This window comes from Mustelus asterias, chromosome 3 (assembly GCF_964213995.1).
Source record: "Mustelus asterias chromosome 3, sMusAst1.hap1.1, whole genome shotgun sequence".
NCBI classification, from domain to species: domain Eukaryota; kingdom Metazoa; phylum Chordata; class Chondrichthyes; order Carcharhiniformes; family Triakidae; genus Mustelus; species Mustelus asterias.
The window spans coordinates 44,994,642-45,012,955 of NC_135803.1; the positions used below are offsets into that span (position 1 = coordinate 44,994,642).

General features: G+C 40.4%; 1 protein-coding gene across 3 annotated transcripts; it reads right to left on the reverse strand.

The window, feature by feature from the left end:
- Nucleotides 1–1,092: 1,092 nt before the first annotated feature.
- c18h3orf33 (c18h3orf33 homolog (H. sapiens)) lies at nucleotides 1,093–16,789 on the reverse strand. Of its 3 annotated transcripts, XM_078208161.1 has the most exons (6): nucleotides 16,631–16,789; nucleotides 16,327–16,386; nucleotides 13,424–13,577; nucleotides 10,192–10,352; nucleotides 3,390–3,540; nucleotides 1,093–2,400 (listed from the first exon to the last, which is right to left on the reverse strand). In XM_078208161.1, the coding sequence occupies exons 1-6, from the start codon at nucleotides 16,712–16,714 to the stop codon at nucleotides 2,369–2,371; spliced, it is 642 nt and encodes a 213-aa protein (XP_078064287.1). In that variant the 5' UTR covers nucleotides 16,715–16,789; the 3' UTR covers nucleotides 1,093–2,368. The 3 variants fall into 3 exon arrangements, with proteins under 3 accessions (XP_078064287.1, XP_078064280.1, XP_078064293.1); XM_078208154.1 differs by having other exon boundaries at nucleotides 1,099–3,540; XM_078208167.1 differs by lacking the exon at nucleotides 16,327–16,386 and having other exon boundaries at nucleotides 1,099–3,540; nucleotides 16,670–16,745.
- Nucleotides 16,790–18,314: the final 1,525 nt, after the last annotated feature.

The following is an 18,314-nucleotide window of genomic DNA, read 5'->3' on the forward strand; positions in this document are numbered from 1 at the left end:
AAGTTGGAGGATTTGTGGGTGTATGCTACTATAAACATATTATATTTCACCTTTTGAAGTTCAGTGAACATTTGGTTTGTTATTGCTTTAGAAGCTTAAGTTACTGTTATTTAACTCGCCTGAGATAATTACACTTTCACATCAAATCATTGTGAAAATACAGACAACTGATCAATATTGTACAGAAGTACCCTGAGGATAAGTCTTTCATAATCTGCTGTTGTAAAACCATGCTTTTTATCAAAAAATGAATTTTGATTTTATGGACTGGTGCCTCTACAAACTAAAGATAGCCAATGGAGATCTTGAGATGCAAATTCCTGCAGGCCTACTCTCAAAACGGGCACCATGCACAGAAGGTATGTTTGCAACTGTTAGGCCTAGGGGGGCCTGAAATTGAATTTCAGATCTCTAAGTTAAAAAGACAAATGTCTTGCCAATTGCCTCACAGGCACATCCTGGAGCTAGGGAGGGATTGAGGTGAGGTTAATCAGGAAAACTGTAGTCATGGAAGCATTCCTCAAAGCTCCATAGAAATAATTTCTGATCCAATTGGACTGTGCTTTTATCATATATAAAATCATGCTATATATGTACAATTTTACATTACCTTTGCCAAAGTATACAAACTTTGTATACTAGCAGAATCAGGAAAGGAACTTTCCAAATAGACCTGACTGACTGTATCATAAATTTACCTGCAGGTTTCTGATCAGAATAGAATTGGACAATGTGTAATTAGCACATACCTGACTCTCCAAAATATCAGCTCAGCTACCTCCACTTGAGGGATTCCAATATTAAAATAGAAAAGTGCACTGGAGCCCAAACAGACAGGAACAAGTGATTGTGTCAAAAGAGAAGCAGGAGACTACCTGGAGGGGTCAGATGGTGTCCTTCCTCAATTGATGCAGCTATGCTTCATGGTCAATAAAGGTATTTCAACTCCTCCTACTAATAGTGCAGGTATGGGTAAGAATGTAGAGGAGTTGGGATGAGCTTCCATGAGTTAGAAGGCTTCTCTCATTCCTGGTTTTTCATATGTTCTTATGCCATTTGTAACATGATACAAAATAATAATCTCCACAATATACCCACCAATTGTTTTATTGATTTTAAAATAGAAGCAATTTTTTACTAAGCACACTGAAATTTATGCATGATTATTTAACAATTACAAAACGCATTACACAGTAAATATATGTTTTAGTTTACATTGCAGGCTTTAAAATTATTAAAAGATGAGTCAGTCCAAGGAATGTTCATAAGTTTTCAGCCCTAATTAGAAATACTTTAAAGGGTGCATTTCTTTTACTTGTTCTGTAAATGTTACAAGGTTAGAGCTTTCTGGAAACTGAAATTCATGCTGAAACACTGTTCTTGTTATACCCTTTTTAAACAAGACAGCTATTACGTTTGATAGCATGCGCTGTATTCATATTTTTAAAATGAAACTCTCAACACCATATTACAGTAAAACCTGTACAAACAGAGACTCCCAATACATGGACATTAACTGACAGTTCCAAAAAATAATAGGCACACAGTGTCACTTGAAACCACGGACATTTGGAAAGTACAAACCGATAACCTTTAATGCATCAAGTCCATTTGAATTGGACACCAGACACACTAATGTAGTGCAAGGCAGCACCAGGACATCAATGAAATGGAAATATATGTAACTTGTACATTTTGTTGTAGAGAAATCACTATCTCTGGGATTGAATATTTGCACAGCTTTGTCACCAGGATAGGATTGTTTTTCCGTTACTACAGATACTGAGTAAAGTGATCTCCACAAAAGCCATGAACTGCTGGGTTGGGGGAGATGTTGGAAATTGGAGGCTGTGAAATTGTAAGGCAGAGGAAGGAAGGATGGATGTTAGGAGAAGGGGGTGGAAAAGAGTTGGTGAGAATGGCTTCCCCTTTTCCTCCATCCTCAATTTTCTCTCTTTTCCTGCTGTGTTACCTCCTGAATCTTGGAACTTCTGAAACATCTGTTGCTGTGTGAAACCACCAGTAAAGATGCACAGGGCCCCAATCTACAGTAAATCAAACATTGGTAGAAATAATGTGATCTGATGTAATTTAGCACCACATGACCCACTCCACGTGGTCAAGACATGCGATTATACTTCCAGGATTGCCTCCAATCAGAGCTGGCAACCTTACTCTGCAGTACGTCAGGTACTGATGAGCTATTAACAACATTTATTCACTTCCCAATATTTCAAACATTAGCAGTGCAGAAAGGGGTCGTCTCATTCAAGGGTTTTCAGGTCATTAAACCTCCCCCCAAATTTTGCTGAGACTTGCCAGGCACTCCAGTTCTTCAGCCTCCACTTTGTCCTGTGTAGTTGCAAATTTAGTAGATGCTCGGATCAGGGTGTCCCTCCCCTAAAGGGAAAGGAAAGAACTAAGAAATCCAACAACCAGAAATTGAATTGAAATCATATCCCATAGGCAAGACTTCAGAATTAGGCATAGTTCCAACTGAAAGTTTAAAAAAAAGCAATGCTGCAGGAGATACAGCTAATTCCAGAATATTTCACTCATGTCCAATGACAATTTCAAATTGTCATTGACCAATCACACTGGCAAATAAAGGACACCGAATGCATGTCCTTCAGGTGTCCTTAATTTACAGGTTTCATCATATAGCTAATTTATGTTTACCTGACAGCAATTCTTCAAGTGTTTTGAGAATGTAGCAGTAATAGTGCACATTTTTGGACTTTGTTTCTATTTTAGCACCCTTAACCTTCAGTTTTAAATTTCCCATGTTCCTGATGCCTTTATCTTGTAAGGGATGGAGATCGTGGAATTTTGAGGTAATCTCAAAATTCCAAGAACTTGAAGTTTGTTCAAGAGCAAGAAAGGAAAGTGTATGAAAACAGGTTTTAGTGATGATAGACAACTTTTATTATTTGTTTATAAAATTCTTCTCCCACATACCAGCATTCAGGTTTTTTGCAATCCAAATGTCTGTTTCATTTCATATCACTCAGTTGAAACAGCGTGCATCTTCAACAACAAATTACATTTCTCAGTACTACATACCAGCACTTGGTTTGGAATATGGAACAAAGGATTCTATTTCAAAATGGACTAGTGAGCTGCAACATTTTGCATAGTAATAAATGGATTTTTAAAAAAAAGTAGGGTAATACATTTTGTATTTCTAATTACATAGCAAGACCTGCTAGTTTGAAAGCAGTTGGATTTACTGTACCAAAGTTTAACTGTACAAACTTTATATAGAAATTATTTTTTTCTGAGAGATTTGATCCATGAAAAAAGAATTTGCATATTATGCAAAATCTTATATCGCTGTAGATCATTTGAGATTTTTTCTAATAAAGTAGGTTCTTTCCAGATGCCTTTACCTTTTTTCAGGGCATTTAGTTCTGCCCTAAGCAACTTTTTCTGCAATCTCCAGTACAGTTTCGGGTTAGAATTCAGGCCCTCAATGTTAACAGTTCGTCCAAGACCATTCCTCAAAATCTCTTCATTTAGAGAAACTGAGAAAAAACCATCCTAAAGGGAAATAAAATGCAATTGAAATCTATTTTAACAAGTGTTTATACATTTTGAAATGACATGTTACAATGCCAATAACTTCATCAAGCCTTGCCAAGGGTGGATCACATGTTATTTTGACACAACGGAAAACATCAAAGCAAATTTTCAAATGAATTGGGCAAACAGAAGTAGGGAAACAAAAGGTAAGCAAGAGAAAAAGGATTTCTTGACAAAAGAGGCCCATGAGTGTTCGAATGAGCATTTTTCTCTACATAAATATTACGAACTATTCAGCTAACTTATCCTGCCTCAATGCCTTTCGGGAAAAGCCCGAAGTTGCAAGCCCGATGAGCCTGTGGATTTTACTCATGAACAAAAGGTTTGAGAATTTCAGCTCACAGGCCTTGATATTGTAACTAAAATTATAGTAAGACCCGCCAGTGGTATCTTTATTAAACAGGCTGAGAATTGACAACTGAGATATATTGCAAAATCACTTCAAGTAATTTTTAAAAATCTTATTTCTCCATTAGATCAATGTGAAAGAATGCCAAAAATCTCTGACAGCCTGAGAGTGCAGTAAAAATGAGGACTGATCCTAGCAGAAGATTGGATGGTGGTTAATAAGGGAGCAATTGTCAAGGGTAAAAGATACAGCTCAAGTGTGTAGCCCTGAATATTGAAAATAAATATATATGACTGTGGGATACTGGCAAAAATGCAGAGTGATATTCCAATAAGGAGTTTGATCAATACTGATGCAAGAAATAAAAGTTGCAACAAATATGGGAATATACTAATAGGGACAGAGTCAATATAGAAGATTCAGCAATGCCAGACTCAATGGCCGGGATTTTATTGGCTTGGCCCGCCCATCAATGGGCGGAGCGAGCCAGTAAAATCGTGTGAGAGCTGAGAAATCAAGATCAGGCCCGATTTCTCGGCTCTCGCAATTTTACAAGAGCCAGATTTCCAGCAAGGTCAGCCTCTTGTCGGAAATGAGCGAGAGGTTGAATAATTTATTTAAATATATTTAAATGTGAATTCGCATGCATTTAGTGAGCCCAGCGCTCAATCGTCCAGGCTCACTTGCCTTTGTGGCCTCGCCGGGAGAGGTTCTCTCCGGCCAGGAAAGCACCTGCTCTCCATGAACGGGGAACAGTTGTGTTGGCCTCGCCGATGAAACTGGAAGCCATTGAGGCCCCCTGGGGAGGCCAAGGGCAAAGAGGGGTGCCCTTTTGGCAGTGCCAGCCTAGCACCTGGACAATGTCCGGCAGGCACCTTGGCATTGCCTGTGGGCGGGCTGGCGCTGCGCACTCTGCAGATGCGATTGGATCAGAAGGAGGAGGGTGCGATCGGTCTAAGTACGATCGGTCTGGGTGGTGGGTGGGGACTAGGCGTCCGTGTGTTGTGGGGCTCGTGATCGGCTGTGGGCCCCTGCGATTGCGGCGGGCGGGGGTGTTGATTCAGGCTGACTCCAGCAGCAGAGGTCTGACAACTCCTCTAGTTACTGACCCTTCTGCCACTGGAAACTGTGCAGCATCAAAGGTTGGCACATAGAGGGAGGTATAGCTCCCTCTATAGGCTGGCTGGTCAATAAAGCCCAGCCCACTAACTGCAGCAGCCAGAAACAGTCTACACCACTTTTTCAATGACTAAGTACATAAGATTGGGTGTGAAAACCCACCCAAAAAAGGGAACAGGAACTCTCCCATTTTCACGCTATCTGAAAACTTAGAATCATTCTCGTAAAATTCTGCCCAATATTTAGAAGAGAATAAATTAATGCAAAGGAAAAAAAAAAGTGAACTCAATTGGACAGCACAGGAGACTATTTAGGCAATCATCCCTGTGCCAGCTCTTTGGAAGTATTATCCAATTTGCCCCATTGCCTTGCTCCTTCTCCACAGCCCTGCAAAACTTTTCCACTCTTTCACATAGTGCACTTAAATCACAACAACTGTAAAAAAAATGTTTCCTTTGTCCACATCGGCTCTTTTGCCAAAAATCATCAATCTGTGTCCTCTAGTTACTGACCCTTCTGCCACTGGAAACTGTTTCTCGAAATGGATCATGATTTTACACACCACTTTCAAACCTCCTCTTAACCTTTTCTGCTGAAAGAAAAGCCACAGCTTCTCTCATCTCTCTGCACGTAACTGAAGTCTCTCGATTCTGGTGCCATTTTAGTAAAACTCCTCTGCACTTGCTTGAGGTTTTGATATCCTTCCTGAAGTGGCAGTTAGTTCTTCAGTTGGCTGGATGGCTAGAGTGTGGTGCATAATGATACCAACGATACGGGTTCAATCCCTATACCAGCTATGGTTGTTCATTGAAGGCTGCCTCCTTGCCTTGCTCCATGTTACGTATGGTGGAGGAAGTCCCACAGCGGGGGAAGAGAGCGTTTCCTGTTGAGGAAGCTGATGGGAAATCCTGCAGTATCTACTGGTTTAGGCATAATTAATTATGCCACCAGAAGTTTCGCAATATCTTCTGTGGCTAGGTGAGGTGGATGGTATCCACCCAACCATCACATCCAGGCGCCATATTTAAAAGGCACCTGTACATCCTCAATATCAATGCAAACCACAGAGATTTGGAAGAGGTGGTGAAAGCCCAGCATCAAAGTTTAGTGACGCTTCACTGCGTGTACTCCTGGTCACATTAAGGTATGAAGGAATATACTTTATCTGTCTGAAGAGAGGAGGAGGCCAAGCAGGGAAACTAACCCTGCATGGGCACAGTTGGCCGTCAGTGACCAAGATGTGCAGAAGAGGTCAGCAACACAATGGCGCAAGAGGATGAATGACCCCATTCGAAATGCCAGGGTAAGGAACTCCTCAGCTGGTCGAACAGACCACAAGACTAATATGCCAGAGTATGTGGGCCTCAGTGACAATGGCATAGCTGTGCCTAACAGCCCCACTGCAGTGAATCCACTCTGTGGAGGAGTGACGTCTGTGCCTCCTTTACCTTTCAACATACAGAGAACAATGTATGGAAGAGCAGATGGTAGGCGGAAAATGGGGCATAGGTGCAAAGGGAACAGCAATCTTTGCAAATCAAATGCTTATCTGAGCCTTCTCCTTGCAGGTGAATAGACTCAGTGCTCTGGAGGGAGCTGGCCCACAACCCTTCTGGGCAAGGCCCTACCATACAACAGTGGGCTATTTTACTAGTAGACATATGAGAATTGAACCAAATTGCAATGTTCAAATGGATACAATATGTAATTCCTCTTAAACACATGTTCTGTTCTCTTTGAGCAGCAGATGATGAGGGAAGCTCAGCTGGCAGGTGTGGGTCGGAACCAGGCCATTGGTATTGGAGACTTTAGACTTGGGGCATTCACCCAAGAAGAATCCATCCATGGTATTGAAACCAGAGGGTCAAATGTGCTTTCTTCTCATGCTTTCACTTGCATTCTCCTCTCACACTTACTAGTGCCACCAGAAAGGGACCAAGCCCAGAGAAGGAGGATTTCCTATCAGGCTTCAGCACCAGCCCCAACCCAGAGAGGAGCCAGCAGAGGGGAAGAGGAGACATGCACACCTGTAGTGGCATAACAGTAGATACCTGCACCTTCCACCAACCACCCATTTGGAAGAGATATTAAGAGGGGTTAATTATTGGTGGTCAAAATATTCCCTTTTTGCTTAAGTACATGTACTGAGCAGTTTTAGACAAGAAGGGTGAAAGGCTATGGTATATAAACCATTTAAATGATTCAACGAAAGCAAAGCAGGTTCACCAGGACAGAAGAATAGATGCTAGAAAGTCATAAATAAAAAGACAAAATGCTGGAAAATGCTCTCCAAGTCAGGCAACATCTGCAGAGAGAGAAACAGTTGGTTGTTTCAGTCAACAATCTTTCATTTGGATTGGAAAATATTAGAAATTGACAGATTTTAAGCATGTACACAGCCAGGGTACAGAGATGCAGATGGAAAAACAAATGAGAGGATCTGTGATAAGATACAGGATAAGTATGATTAAATGACAGAACGGATTTTGATTCAAGGCAAGTGAACAAACAAAAGATGGGTCAAAGGGAAATGTAAGTGAGTAGCCATATAAGAGGGTGAAGGAAACATGTAAAATGTGATGGAGAAGGTTTGAGAATATACTGGAGAAAGGTAGCAGATCACATATGTGTGGAGAATCTGGTCATTTACAGATAGCAGAATCCATCAAACGGTAAAGCCCACAATGAGGATCTCCTAGATTGCGCCAATCCCTATGGGAGGGACATTTGAACTCATGAAGCCAGTATTGCAGCAAGAACTGTGGTATGAAATTCTATGATCAAATGTATACAAAGAAGTCAAAATTTAGGATCTGATGCAGACAGGCTGCTCATAACAAGAAAAACGACAAAATTAGAAAAATGAACTAAGTTAATACCAATTGTATGCAGGGGAGGATGAAAAACAAAGAAAGTCCAACATAAATTATGAATGTTCAACTGGAAAATGTGTTCCAGTTGAACATTCCAATGCCTCCATGTGTTAATATGGTACACAACTACACTCAAATTTGACGTCATTTGAAATGTTCACAGCAACTTCATTGCAGTGTTAATGCCAGCCTATTTGTGACACTAATAAACAAACTTATCAGGAAAACAACTTTGACTTGAGTCCCTTGAAAGTTATCATTGGCATCCTTTCCTTTAGCTAATTAATCTCTACTACCTGTTCTTCATTAGCAAAGGTATGCATACTTCAGGATTAACATTACTGAAGCACAGTTTCTAGATGATCTCAAAGCCCAATAAATCCATTGGTTTTCTGAAAGGTACTTGGAGAGACAAGATGGAAGGCTTATGAAGCAACAGCCATACTGAGCGGATCAAAGACATCAGGGTAATTCCAACACATTGTAAACAAAATATAGTTGCCATATTTAGGGGCATCTACAGACTCATAATCTTAACACAACAATTGAAGTTTAAGAACATATGGGGAGTTAAATTGAAATCTAGTGAGGAATCCAGTATGGTGTCGCAGGGGCTCCTTGCAACATCTTAGATATAGTCAGGTTAATTTTTAAATGCATGATAATGTAACATATCCGGCATGCCTCCTGCTAGTAAGTCAACTTGTGAGCAGTGTTCAATCATGACTGAAAAAGCAGCTTATTTAAAATAAATTGCAAGGGAATTAAAATAATCAAGGTTCACTTAAGTCTAGAATTCAGTTAGAATGAAAAATTGCAAGAAAGAAAAATCTGCAAGAAATTAGATTTAAAACATTATATTAAATGGAAATGAGTCAGAGTGCAAGCAATCAGACACAGGTCCTGAAATCATTCTTACATTATCAATGGAAAACGCTCGAAATACTCAGCTCAGGCCGCATTAATGGAGAGAGAAAGTTAACATTTCAGGTCTGACCCTTTGTCACAACTGTAAAATGTTAACAGATAACAGGTTTGGGGAAAGGGGAGGAGGCAAGAACAAAAGGGAAAGTCTAATGCAGGATGGAAGACTGGTGAGATTAAATGGCAGAAGGAATATTTCGTCATGACGCAATCTCCTCTCTATTGGGAGACCAAATACAGATTGAGATTGAGATGATAATTTTGCTGAACAGCTCTATTCAATGTGCAAGCATGACCCTGAGCTTCCAGTCATTTCAATCTTCTGCCCTACCGTAACCTCGTTAGGTTCATGGAAGTTCAAGGAACAGCATTGTTCAGTTAGGTACTCTACAACACTCCAGATTCAGAGTTTGATAATTTCCCAACATAATCACTGTCCCATTTTTTTAATGACAGGAGATGCCGGTAGTGATTTTACTGTTGCCATTTACAGCTCCTCTAGACCTACCTTTATTTCTTTACTTGTTAGATTACTAAGACTTTTTGCCTTACCTCATTATCCCTTTTGCTATTTACATCATTCCTGCCTTCAATCATATCAGACCTTCCCTTTTGCTCTTTCCTTCCCTCTCTCTGCATTGCTTAAAATCTGTTACATCGGAAACATTTTCTAACGAAGAGTCACAAAGTCAAAACATTAAGATTCTAACTTCACAGATGATGCCTGACCTGATTATATTTTAGACCAGTCACTGTAGTATTTTATTTTGTACATTATCAAGATTTGTGCATTCCTTCAGTAATTTAAATACTTCGATTTTTAAAAAAATGGTCCTATTAGAATTTTGAGATGAACTGATATGGTTTGTGTTGTTTACTCAATTTAAAATTGAAAAATTTAAGGCACTGGATAATTTAACATTTTTAAAGTATATTTAATTTACACTGCCATATTAATTTGTTTAATCTGAATTACTGGACAATTTAATTTTTGTGCCAAGAACTCCTTTGAATTAACTATAATGGATTGCAGTCGGAAAAAAAGATTGCAGTTGATACAAAGCAATTTAAAATCAATTTCAGACTTTGAAAAAGTACATAAGCAGTCTTCCAAGCGGTTTTAAGCTTCTAATATTACAGAACAAGATTAACTTAGTAGCCTTATCTTAACACTAAAAAAATGCTGCCACACAGGTAACAGGCAGTATGGTGTCATTTTCTTACACCAGTCTCAAAATTTAAGCTGCAACTACATAGTAAAAGCTTGCCTGTTCCAATCTTCTAAAGCACAATACCATGATTTGATACAAAATGTAAACTTGCATATTGGAGACATGGACTTACCTTTTTGAATCTTACAATGCAATCAATAATAGAATTATCCCTCCTCAGAGGTTGAAACCAAACAACGTGAGAAGGTTTTATTTGCTCTCGTAACCAGATTCTGCCCTCATCAGTCATTTGTAAGCCAGCCAGTCTAAGCATCAGATGACCATCTGACTGCCCTGAGGAAAGTACAAGTGTTTCATTACTAATTCATGGTAAATTTGAAACAACATCTATTTTACACTCCACAGGTAAAATAGCTCATCCAAACTGAGCAATCCTGCTCCTTAAAAAAAAGTCATGTAACCTTCACTTTGTACACCTTAAAGAGGGATTTCCACAGATGATTATTTAATTTGAAGGTTCTGTTTGATGGAGGATCTGAGCCTAAGGGACCCAGTCAGCTTTTCTGGTTTAATAGGGCATGCAAGCCTTTTTTTAATCATATTATATGAGTGGGAAATTTACAGGAAGAATACTGAAGATTGATCTATGATATAGCCCCAGGAGATCAGCTTGCCCCTTTTCAACTAAATATCTAGCCCATTAGCTGAAGGTTGATTGGATCTGAATCATGATGCTAATTATATTTCCATTATCATCTAATATTCAGGCATCATCAAAACAAATGTCCCTGACAAGTGCAAGACAATAAAATCAGCCAAGTTAAAGATTCCATTCCATTTATCCAATCAGGACTTAAGCATCTATAGCAAAAAAGAGGTACGAGCAGGTCACTGAATAGCACATATCCTGGATTAGGGTAACAATAGGATATCCTGTTAGATGAACTATGCCCTTACTGAGAAAGTTGCAAGCCAACTCTCAGACTAATCAGAAATGCTGAGACAAAACTACATCAGCCTAAAGAATAAAGCTGTGGTTGTTCAACCACAACCAGATATAGTCAAAGAAAATACCACAGAGCATAAATAGCTGAATTAGAATTTTAAACTATATCTGAAATTTCCAGACACTAATTTGTTTTCTGGATCTATCAAACAATGATCCAGCAAAATGGGATGCACCACACGTGCAGGAAAATGGAGATGTACAGTTCAGGTAAGGTCTAATACAATGCAGCACGGTAGCACAGTGGTTAGCACCAGTGCCTCAGGCTCAATTCCAGCCTTGGGTGACACTCTGTGTGGAATTTACACTTTCTCCATGTGTCTGCGCGAGTTTCCTCTGGGTGCTCCAGTTTCCTCCCACAGTCCAAAGATGTGCAGATTAGGTGGATTGGCCATGCTAAATTGCCCTTTAGTGTCCCAAGGGTTAGGGGGATTAGTTGGGTAAAATATGCGTGTTTGCGGAGATAGGGCCTGGGTAATATAAATATAATACCCAGACATAAAAGTAGAATTACATGAAATAATTGACAATGTAAACTTTTAAAGATGCAGGATGTACTCACTATATGCAGATTTAAAAGCTAGTTAAATTGGCTCTGGATTTAAAATTTACATACAAAAACAAAACAGATTTGTGCTATCAACTAGCCAAAACCTATTATATTATACCTGATAACTGCTTACATACTATTACAATAAGCCTCCTTGCTTTGATTGCAATTTCAACTCAACTAAATCAGTTTTGGACCACAAGGTTACATTTTAATATAAAACTTTGAAATCTGTGAGCGATGAATTTGAGTGCCAAATACAGAAAAGGTTTCAAAAAAATATTTTTAAAATATTGGGTGGGCTTTTTCGATCACGCGCATCCTAAGACTGGAAATTCCCACCTGAGGTCAAAGGACCTTTAAATGGTCCGTCAAATTTTCTGTCCCACCTGTGACAATTTCTGCAGTGGGCAGGACAGGAAAATTCGGCCTACTATATACACAAGGTATGATTTAATCCTGAAATCTGAGGGCTCTTATGGTCTCAATTTGAAAATTTACCTCCTAAAATGATAAAATTCTGTGGATTACAATGTTAAAGGAGGAGGATTGAGATAGGAGGATTATGCCATTCAGCCCCTTGAGCCTGCTCCACCATTCAGTAAGATCACAGCTGATCTGATTGTGGCCTCTATGCCACTTCGCTCTCTGCTCCCCATAAATGTTGACTTCCTTGTTGATCAAAACAAAATCTAACACAGCCTTGAATTTACTAAATGTCCCAGTCTTCTCTGCTCCCTAGGAGGAAAGTTCACAGACTAATAACTCTCCAAGAGAAAAAAATTCTCCTTTTCTCAATCTTCAACGGGAGACCCCTTATTTTTAAACTGTACCTCCTAGTTCTAGACTCTCCACAAGGGGAAAATATTCTCTCAGCATCCATCCCCTCGCGATATTGTGCACTTTCATAAGTTCACCTCTCATTCTTCTAAACTCTGAAGGGTATAGGCCCAACCTGCTCATTCTGTCCTCATAAGCTAACCAGGACTCAGTCAAGTGAACCTTCTCTGAACTGCTTTCATTACAATTATCTTCTTTGAGTGAGACCAAAACTGCACACAGTACACCGGATTCTCCTTGCACCAACAAATGCCAACATTTAATTTGCTGCATACTAGCTTTTTGTGATTCATGTACCAGGACATCCAGATTCTTCTGTACCAGAGATTTCTGCAGTGTCTCTCCATTCAAATAATATACTGCTTCTATATTTTTCCTGCCAATGGAAAAGTTCACATTTTCCCACATTATACTCCACCAGCCAATTTTTGTCCATTCACTTAACCTATCTACATCTTTTTGTAGACTCTTTACTTCCTCTTGACAACTTTATTTCCTATCTATCTTGGTGTTATCAACACATTTAACTACCATACACACATTCCCTTCATCCAAGTAATTGATATAGATTATACTGTAAGTACTACTGCTCCTATTGCAAATCGACCCAACATTATTTTCAGTTTGTGCTTAGTGGACAAAACCAATCAATCAAAATTTGGCCAAGAGGACTAAATATTAATGGATCAATAATGCTTAAATTTCTGTTATAAAAAGAGTTACTACTTCATGAAAATTCAAATGGCTCACAAACGAAGTTTAATCACAGTGATTGCACATTTCCAGTGAAATCCACCTTGAGTTTTGTGAATTTGAATAAATGACAACATAGCAAATGAATCCAATGCAGTGCAAAATGTACCAAATGACTATGTTCATGTGATTTCAAGGTTGGCAGTTCTCAGTCACATATGGAAAATGGTATCACAAGCACTTTTTAATTTCAATCATCATGCCAATTCTGAAATTCACTTACATGTTACCTTATGTTACCAGGCAGTTACTTACACCTTCTTTGTAGAGTTGAAATGACAGGAAAGGTAATGGGAATATGTTCTACTTCTAGTCCATTTCTCGTTATGTGATGTACTCTCCCTCGAAGTATTACATTTTTTTCAATAAATCTATCGGGTATCTCTGCAGCACTAGTAAATTTAGTAAACTATAAAGATGAAGAAAAATGGTCAAGAATTTATGTTATTGGTCCAACTATTATTTCATACTCAAGTAGATACTATGTTCGAATCTTAAAACCATAATTTTCTTTTGTAAATACAATGAAATGAATTGCAAAACCATAATAAACTAATTTTGTAAATTTATTAAATCTCATGACTTTAATGGAAAATCATACACAGTTTCAGAACAGAAACATTACATCATACAATGGAGTGCACTAATCTGCTGCAAATGTTTAAATATGGACTATGTTCGGGTCATAAAGATCTAACTGCACTAAGTAAACAGATCACAAGGTCACACGTTCAATTCTTCTTTGCAGGTGAAATGCATTCATTGGTTAGGCTACAGATCAGAAAATGTCAACATTTCAAGATTGTTTTACAGTGAGAGCAGAATGATGCATTGACTAGGATAGCTGTATGTTCTACCTGTACTATTTTTAATTGATTAGCAGTGGTTCACCTATAATTTTGGTCCCATCAATTCAATTGATATATTGTTTATGGCAAAATTTCTGTATAATTTAAGGCACAATGAATTAGACCTGCATTCAAGCTGACATGTCACTTCAATGCTGTAAATAAACATTGGAGGTCCCCCAAACTCTCTTTGAACTTTGTTGATTGGAATTTGATCAGTTTCACAAAGCAGCTAGCATGTTGAGAGTACTTTTCATCTACAATAAAATGCATTAACTGGACTGACATTTGGACATGCTAACAACATATTTTTGCTCTATTAATAGCAAATTTCTGGTGCTGCTGCTCGAAAGAATTGTTCTTTCAGAAGGGGGGGAACATAATGCAGTGCACAATATATTAGGCTGAGTGCAGGCCTCCATGTATGAAAGGGTAAAAAAAGGAGTTTGTTTACATTTCAGAGTTCAGATTTCATATCAGAACCCTGGTTTTGTCTTTGATAAGGTCAATTAAGAATCTGCATTTTGGTTCCAGTACAAATCATATAACAATCTCTCTCTTTTAATGAGATTTCCCATTTTCTGGCATGATGCTGGTTCCAGAAATTGATTTATGTAATGAAAAACAATGATACATAAACATTGTCGATTTTCCTTTTACCTCCTTCTTTTGAGGGCACTGGCTCCACAGAAGACAGAGGGTGGTAGTGGAAGGGTCTTTTTCCGGCTGGAGGCCTGTGACTAGTGGTGTTCCGCAGGGCTCTGTATTGGGACCTCTGCTGTTTGTGATTTATATAAACGATCTGGAAGAAGGTGTAACTGGGGTGATCAGTAAGTTTGTGGACGACACAAAATTGGCAGGACTTGCAGATAGTGAGGAGCATTGTCAGAAGCTACAGAAGGATATAGATAGGCTGGAAATTTGGGCAAAGAAATGGCAGATGGAGTTCAATCCTGATAAATGCGAAGTGATGCATTTTGGTAGAAATAATGTAGGGAGGAGCTATATGATAAATGGCAGAACCATAAAGGGTGTAGATACGCAGAGGGGCCTGGGTGTGCAAATCCACAGATCCTTGAAGGTGACGTCACAGGTGGAGAAGGTGGTGAAGAAGGCATATGGCATGCTTGCCTTTATAGGACGGGGCATAGAGTATAAAAGTTGGGGTCTGATGTTGCAGATGTATAGAACGTTGGTTCAGCCGCATTTGGAATACTGCATCCAGTTCTGGTCGCCACACTACCAGAAGGACGTGGAGGCTTTGGAGAGAGTACAGAGGAGGTTTACCAGGATGTTGCCTGGTATGGAGGGGCTTAGTTATGAGGAGAGATTGGGTAAACTGGGGTTGTTCTCCCTGGAAAGACGGAGGATGAGGGGAGACTTAATAGAGGTGTATAAAATTATGAAAGGCATAGATAGGGTGAACGGTGGGAAGCTTTTCCCCAGGTCGGTGGTGACGTTCACGAGGGGTCATAGGTTCAAGGTGAAGGGGGGGGGGGGGGGGTAGGTTTAACACAGATATCAGAAGGACATATTTTACACAGAGGGTGGTGGGGGCCTGGAATGCGCTGCCAGGCAAGGTGGTGGAGGCGGACACACTGGGAACGTTTAAGACTTATCTAGATAGCCATATGAACGGAGTGGGAATGGAGGGATACAAAAGAATGGTCTAGTTGGACCAGGGAGCGGCACGGGCTTGGAGGACCGAAGGGCCTGTTCCTGTGCTGTATTGTTCTTTGTTCCTGGTCATCCTCCAAAAGTGGAGATGCCGGCGTTGGACTGGGGTAAACACAGTAAGAAGTCTTACAACACCAGGTTAAAGTCCAACAGGTTTATTTGGTAGCAAAAGCCACCAGCTTTCGGAACAGGCTGTCTCTTCGTCATGTGGGTGGGAGTTCAGAACTCTGAATGGCTAACTTGGTAAAAAAAAGTCATTTGATGTGCCTAGTTTTATGATGTAGGAGCAAAGTTATGTTAAAAGGGAGAGAAGATCCCTTGAAGAAATTAATGGTCACATCAAACTCAAGGGCCACCTCACAGTGCCAGGGACCCAGGTTCGCTTGGTTCACTGTCTTTGCGGAGTCTGCACATTCTCCCCATGTCTGCATGGGTTTCCTCCAGGTGCTCCAGTTTACTCCCACAGTCCAAAAGATGTGCCGGTTAGATGCATTGGCTATGCTAAATTCTCCGTTGGTGTACCCAAACAGGTGCCGGAGAGTGGCGACTAGGGGATTTTTCACACTAACTTCATTGCAGTGTTCACGTAAGCCTACTTGTGACACTAATAAATATATTTTTTAAAAAACTTACTAGTCTGATGCTTCTGGCAAACATCACAACTCCCACCACTGCCAGGCCTGTGCTGAGGTGCTGCAAAAAAAACAAAACAGAAACAAACCGAGCACTGAGACGCTGTCAACTATCCTGTTTACTAAACAAATCAAGGCATGGAGCTACGATCCTGCCGTGCTCACAATCTTTTGAACCCGCGGCTTCCTTTCAAAGCCGAAATTTCACATCACCCACAATTGGCTGACTGATTCGGCCATTTTTCTACTAGTGAAAACATTCTCGCAGCGAGACTCCAACAGCCTCGAGTGACCCCCCTCCGTACCTGCACCACATGAATATGTTCATCCGCAAACTGCCCCACCTGGCTGAGATACCCGCCCAGCACATTCCGGCTCTGCTCCGGCATCCTGAGCCGCGAGCGGGGATTCAAAGAGTAACCGAAAGCTCGCGCGCCTCGCCCGCCCTCTTCCCTCAGCTTTGGTGCGTCAGTGAAAACATTCCCACTTTGCTGCTCATTCAATGGCTCGGGCTCTTCTTACACGTTGTTTACACACTTGACTCCCCGACATGAGGGATTGTTCTGAAAATACCAACAAGGAAGTAAGGAGAAAGTGAGATATAAACTCATGGGAGATTTATGTTTTATTCATAATTGGCATTTAGCTGCTTTCCAGTCTTTTATTTCTTCTTGAACCTGCTGCAGTAAAGATAACTCCATAATGCTATTAGGTAGGGAGTTTTGGGATTTTTGACCCAGCCATAATGAAGGGACCATGACATATGCCCAAGTCAGGAACAAATAGAATGGTTTTGTTCCATGACATCTTTATCATGTAATCTCTCCAGACCTCTTCCCTATCCCAGACCTTCTCTTCCCCCTTCCCCTTCCCCATCAAAATGAATTCTGAAGAAGTCATTTTCAACTCAAAATGTTGAATCTGTTTCACTATCCACAAATGCTGCCAGGCCGACTGAATATTGAGAGCAATTTTGGGACCCGTATCGAAGGATGTGCTGGCCTTGGAATGGGTCCGGAGGAGATTCACGAGCAAGATCCCTGGAATGAAAAGCTTGACGTTTGAGGAGCGTTTGAGGACTCTGGGTCGGTACTCGATGGAGTTTAGAAGAACGAGGGGGGAATCTCATTGAAACTTGCAGAATACTGAAAGATCTGGATAGAGCGGATATGGGGGAGATGTTTCCATTAGTAAGAGAGACTAGAATCCGAGGGCACAGCCTCAGAGCAAAGGGATGACCCTTTAGAACTGAGATGAGAAGGAATTTCTTCAGGCAGAGGCTGGTGAATCTATGGAATTCATTGCCACAGAAGGCTGTGGAGGCTAGGTCATTGAGTATATTTAAGGCAGAGATTGTTTGATCCCCTAAAGGTTATGGGGAAAAGGCAGCAGAATGGGGTTGAAAAACTGATCAACCGTGATTGAATAGCGGAGCTGACTCAATGGGCCAAATGGTCTAATTCTGCTCCTATATCTGATAGTCTTATGGTCTATTAGTACTTTTGTTTTTTTTAAAAGAATTGTTGCATTACATGGGGCAATTGGGCTCATCATGTTAGTGCTGGCTGTCTGCCTGCGTGAACAACTTAGCTGGTCCCCTAACCCTGCCTTTTCCCCATAGCCCTGAAAATCTTTTCTCTTCAGATCATTCTTCAATTTCCTTGTGAAAGCCATGATTGAACCTGCCTTGATTACCCTCTCAGACAGTGAATTCCAACTACCTCAGAACTTATTGCAGAAAAAAAATTCTTCCTGTTCGCTCTGGTTCCTTTGTCAAACCCCTTTAATCAGGGGTCCTCTGGTTTTTGATCCACCAATGTGAACCGAGGCGGATTCACAGGTCATGGGGTCCTGTGTTCAGTGTCATTTTCACCAACCCACCTCAGAATCTGAAGACCAAAGCCCATCCCTTGCACACTCTCCCTTCACCCTACGCATATGCTTTCTTCACTCCCACCCCTTGCGCACACTCACTTCTCCCCACCCATT

Bases quoted from the DNA above. Each gene is read 5' to 3' on its own strand.
- c18h3orf33 (XM_078208154.1), bottom strand. From the start codon at position 16,714: ATGCCGGAGCAGAGCCGGAATGTGCTGGGCGGGTATCTCAGCCAGGTG. The intron at 16,387-16,630 runs GTACGGAGGGGG...TTTTTTTTGCAG, and splicing joins AACATATTCATGTGGTGCAG to CACCTCAGCACAGGCCTGGC. The intron at 3,541-10,191 runs GTAAGTCCATGT...ATTTCCCTTTAG, and splicing joins GCATTGTAAGATTCAAAAAG to GATGGTTTTTTCTCAGTTTC.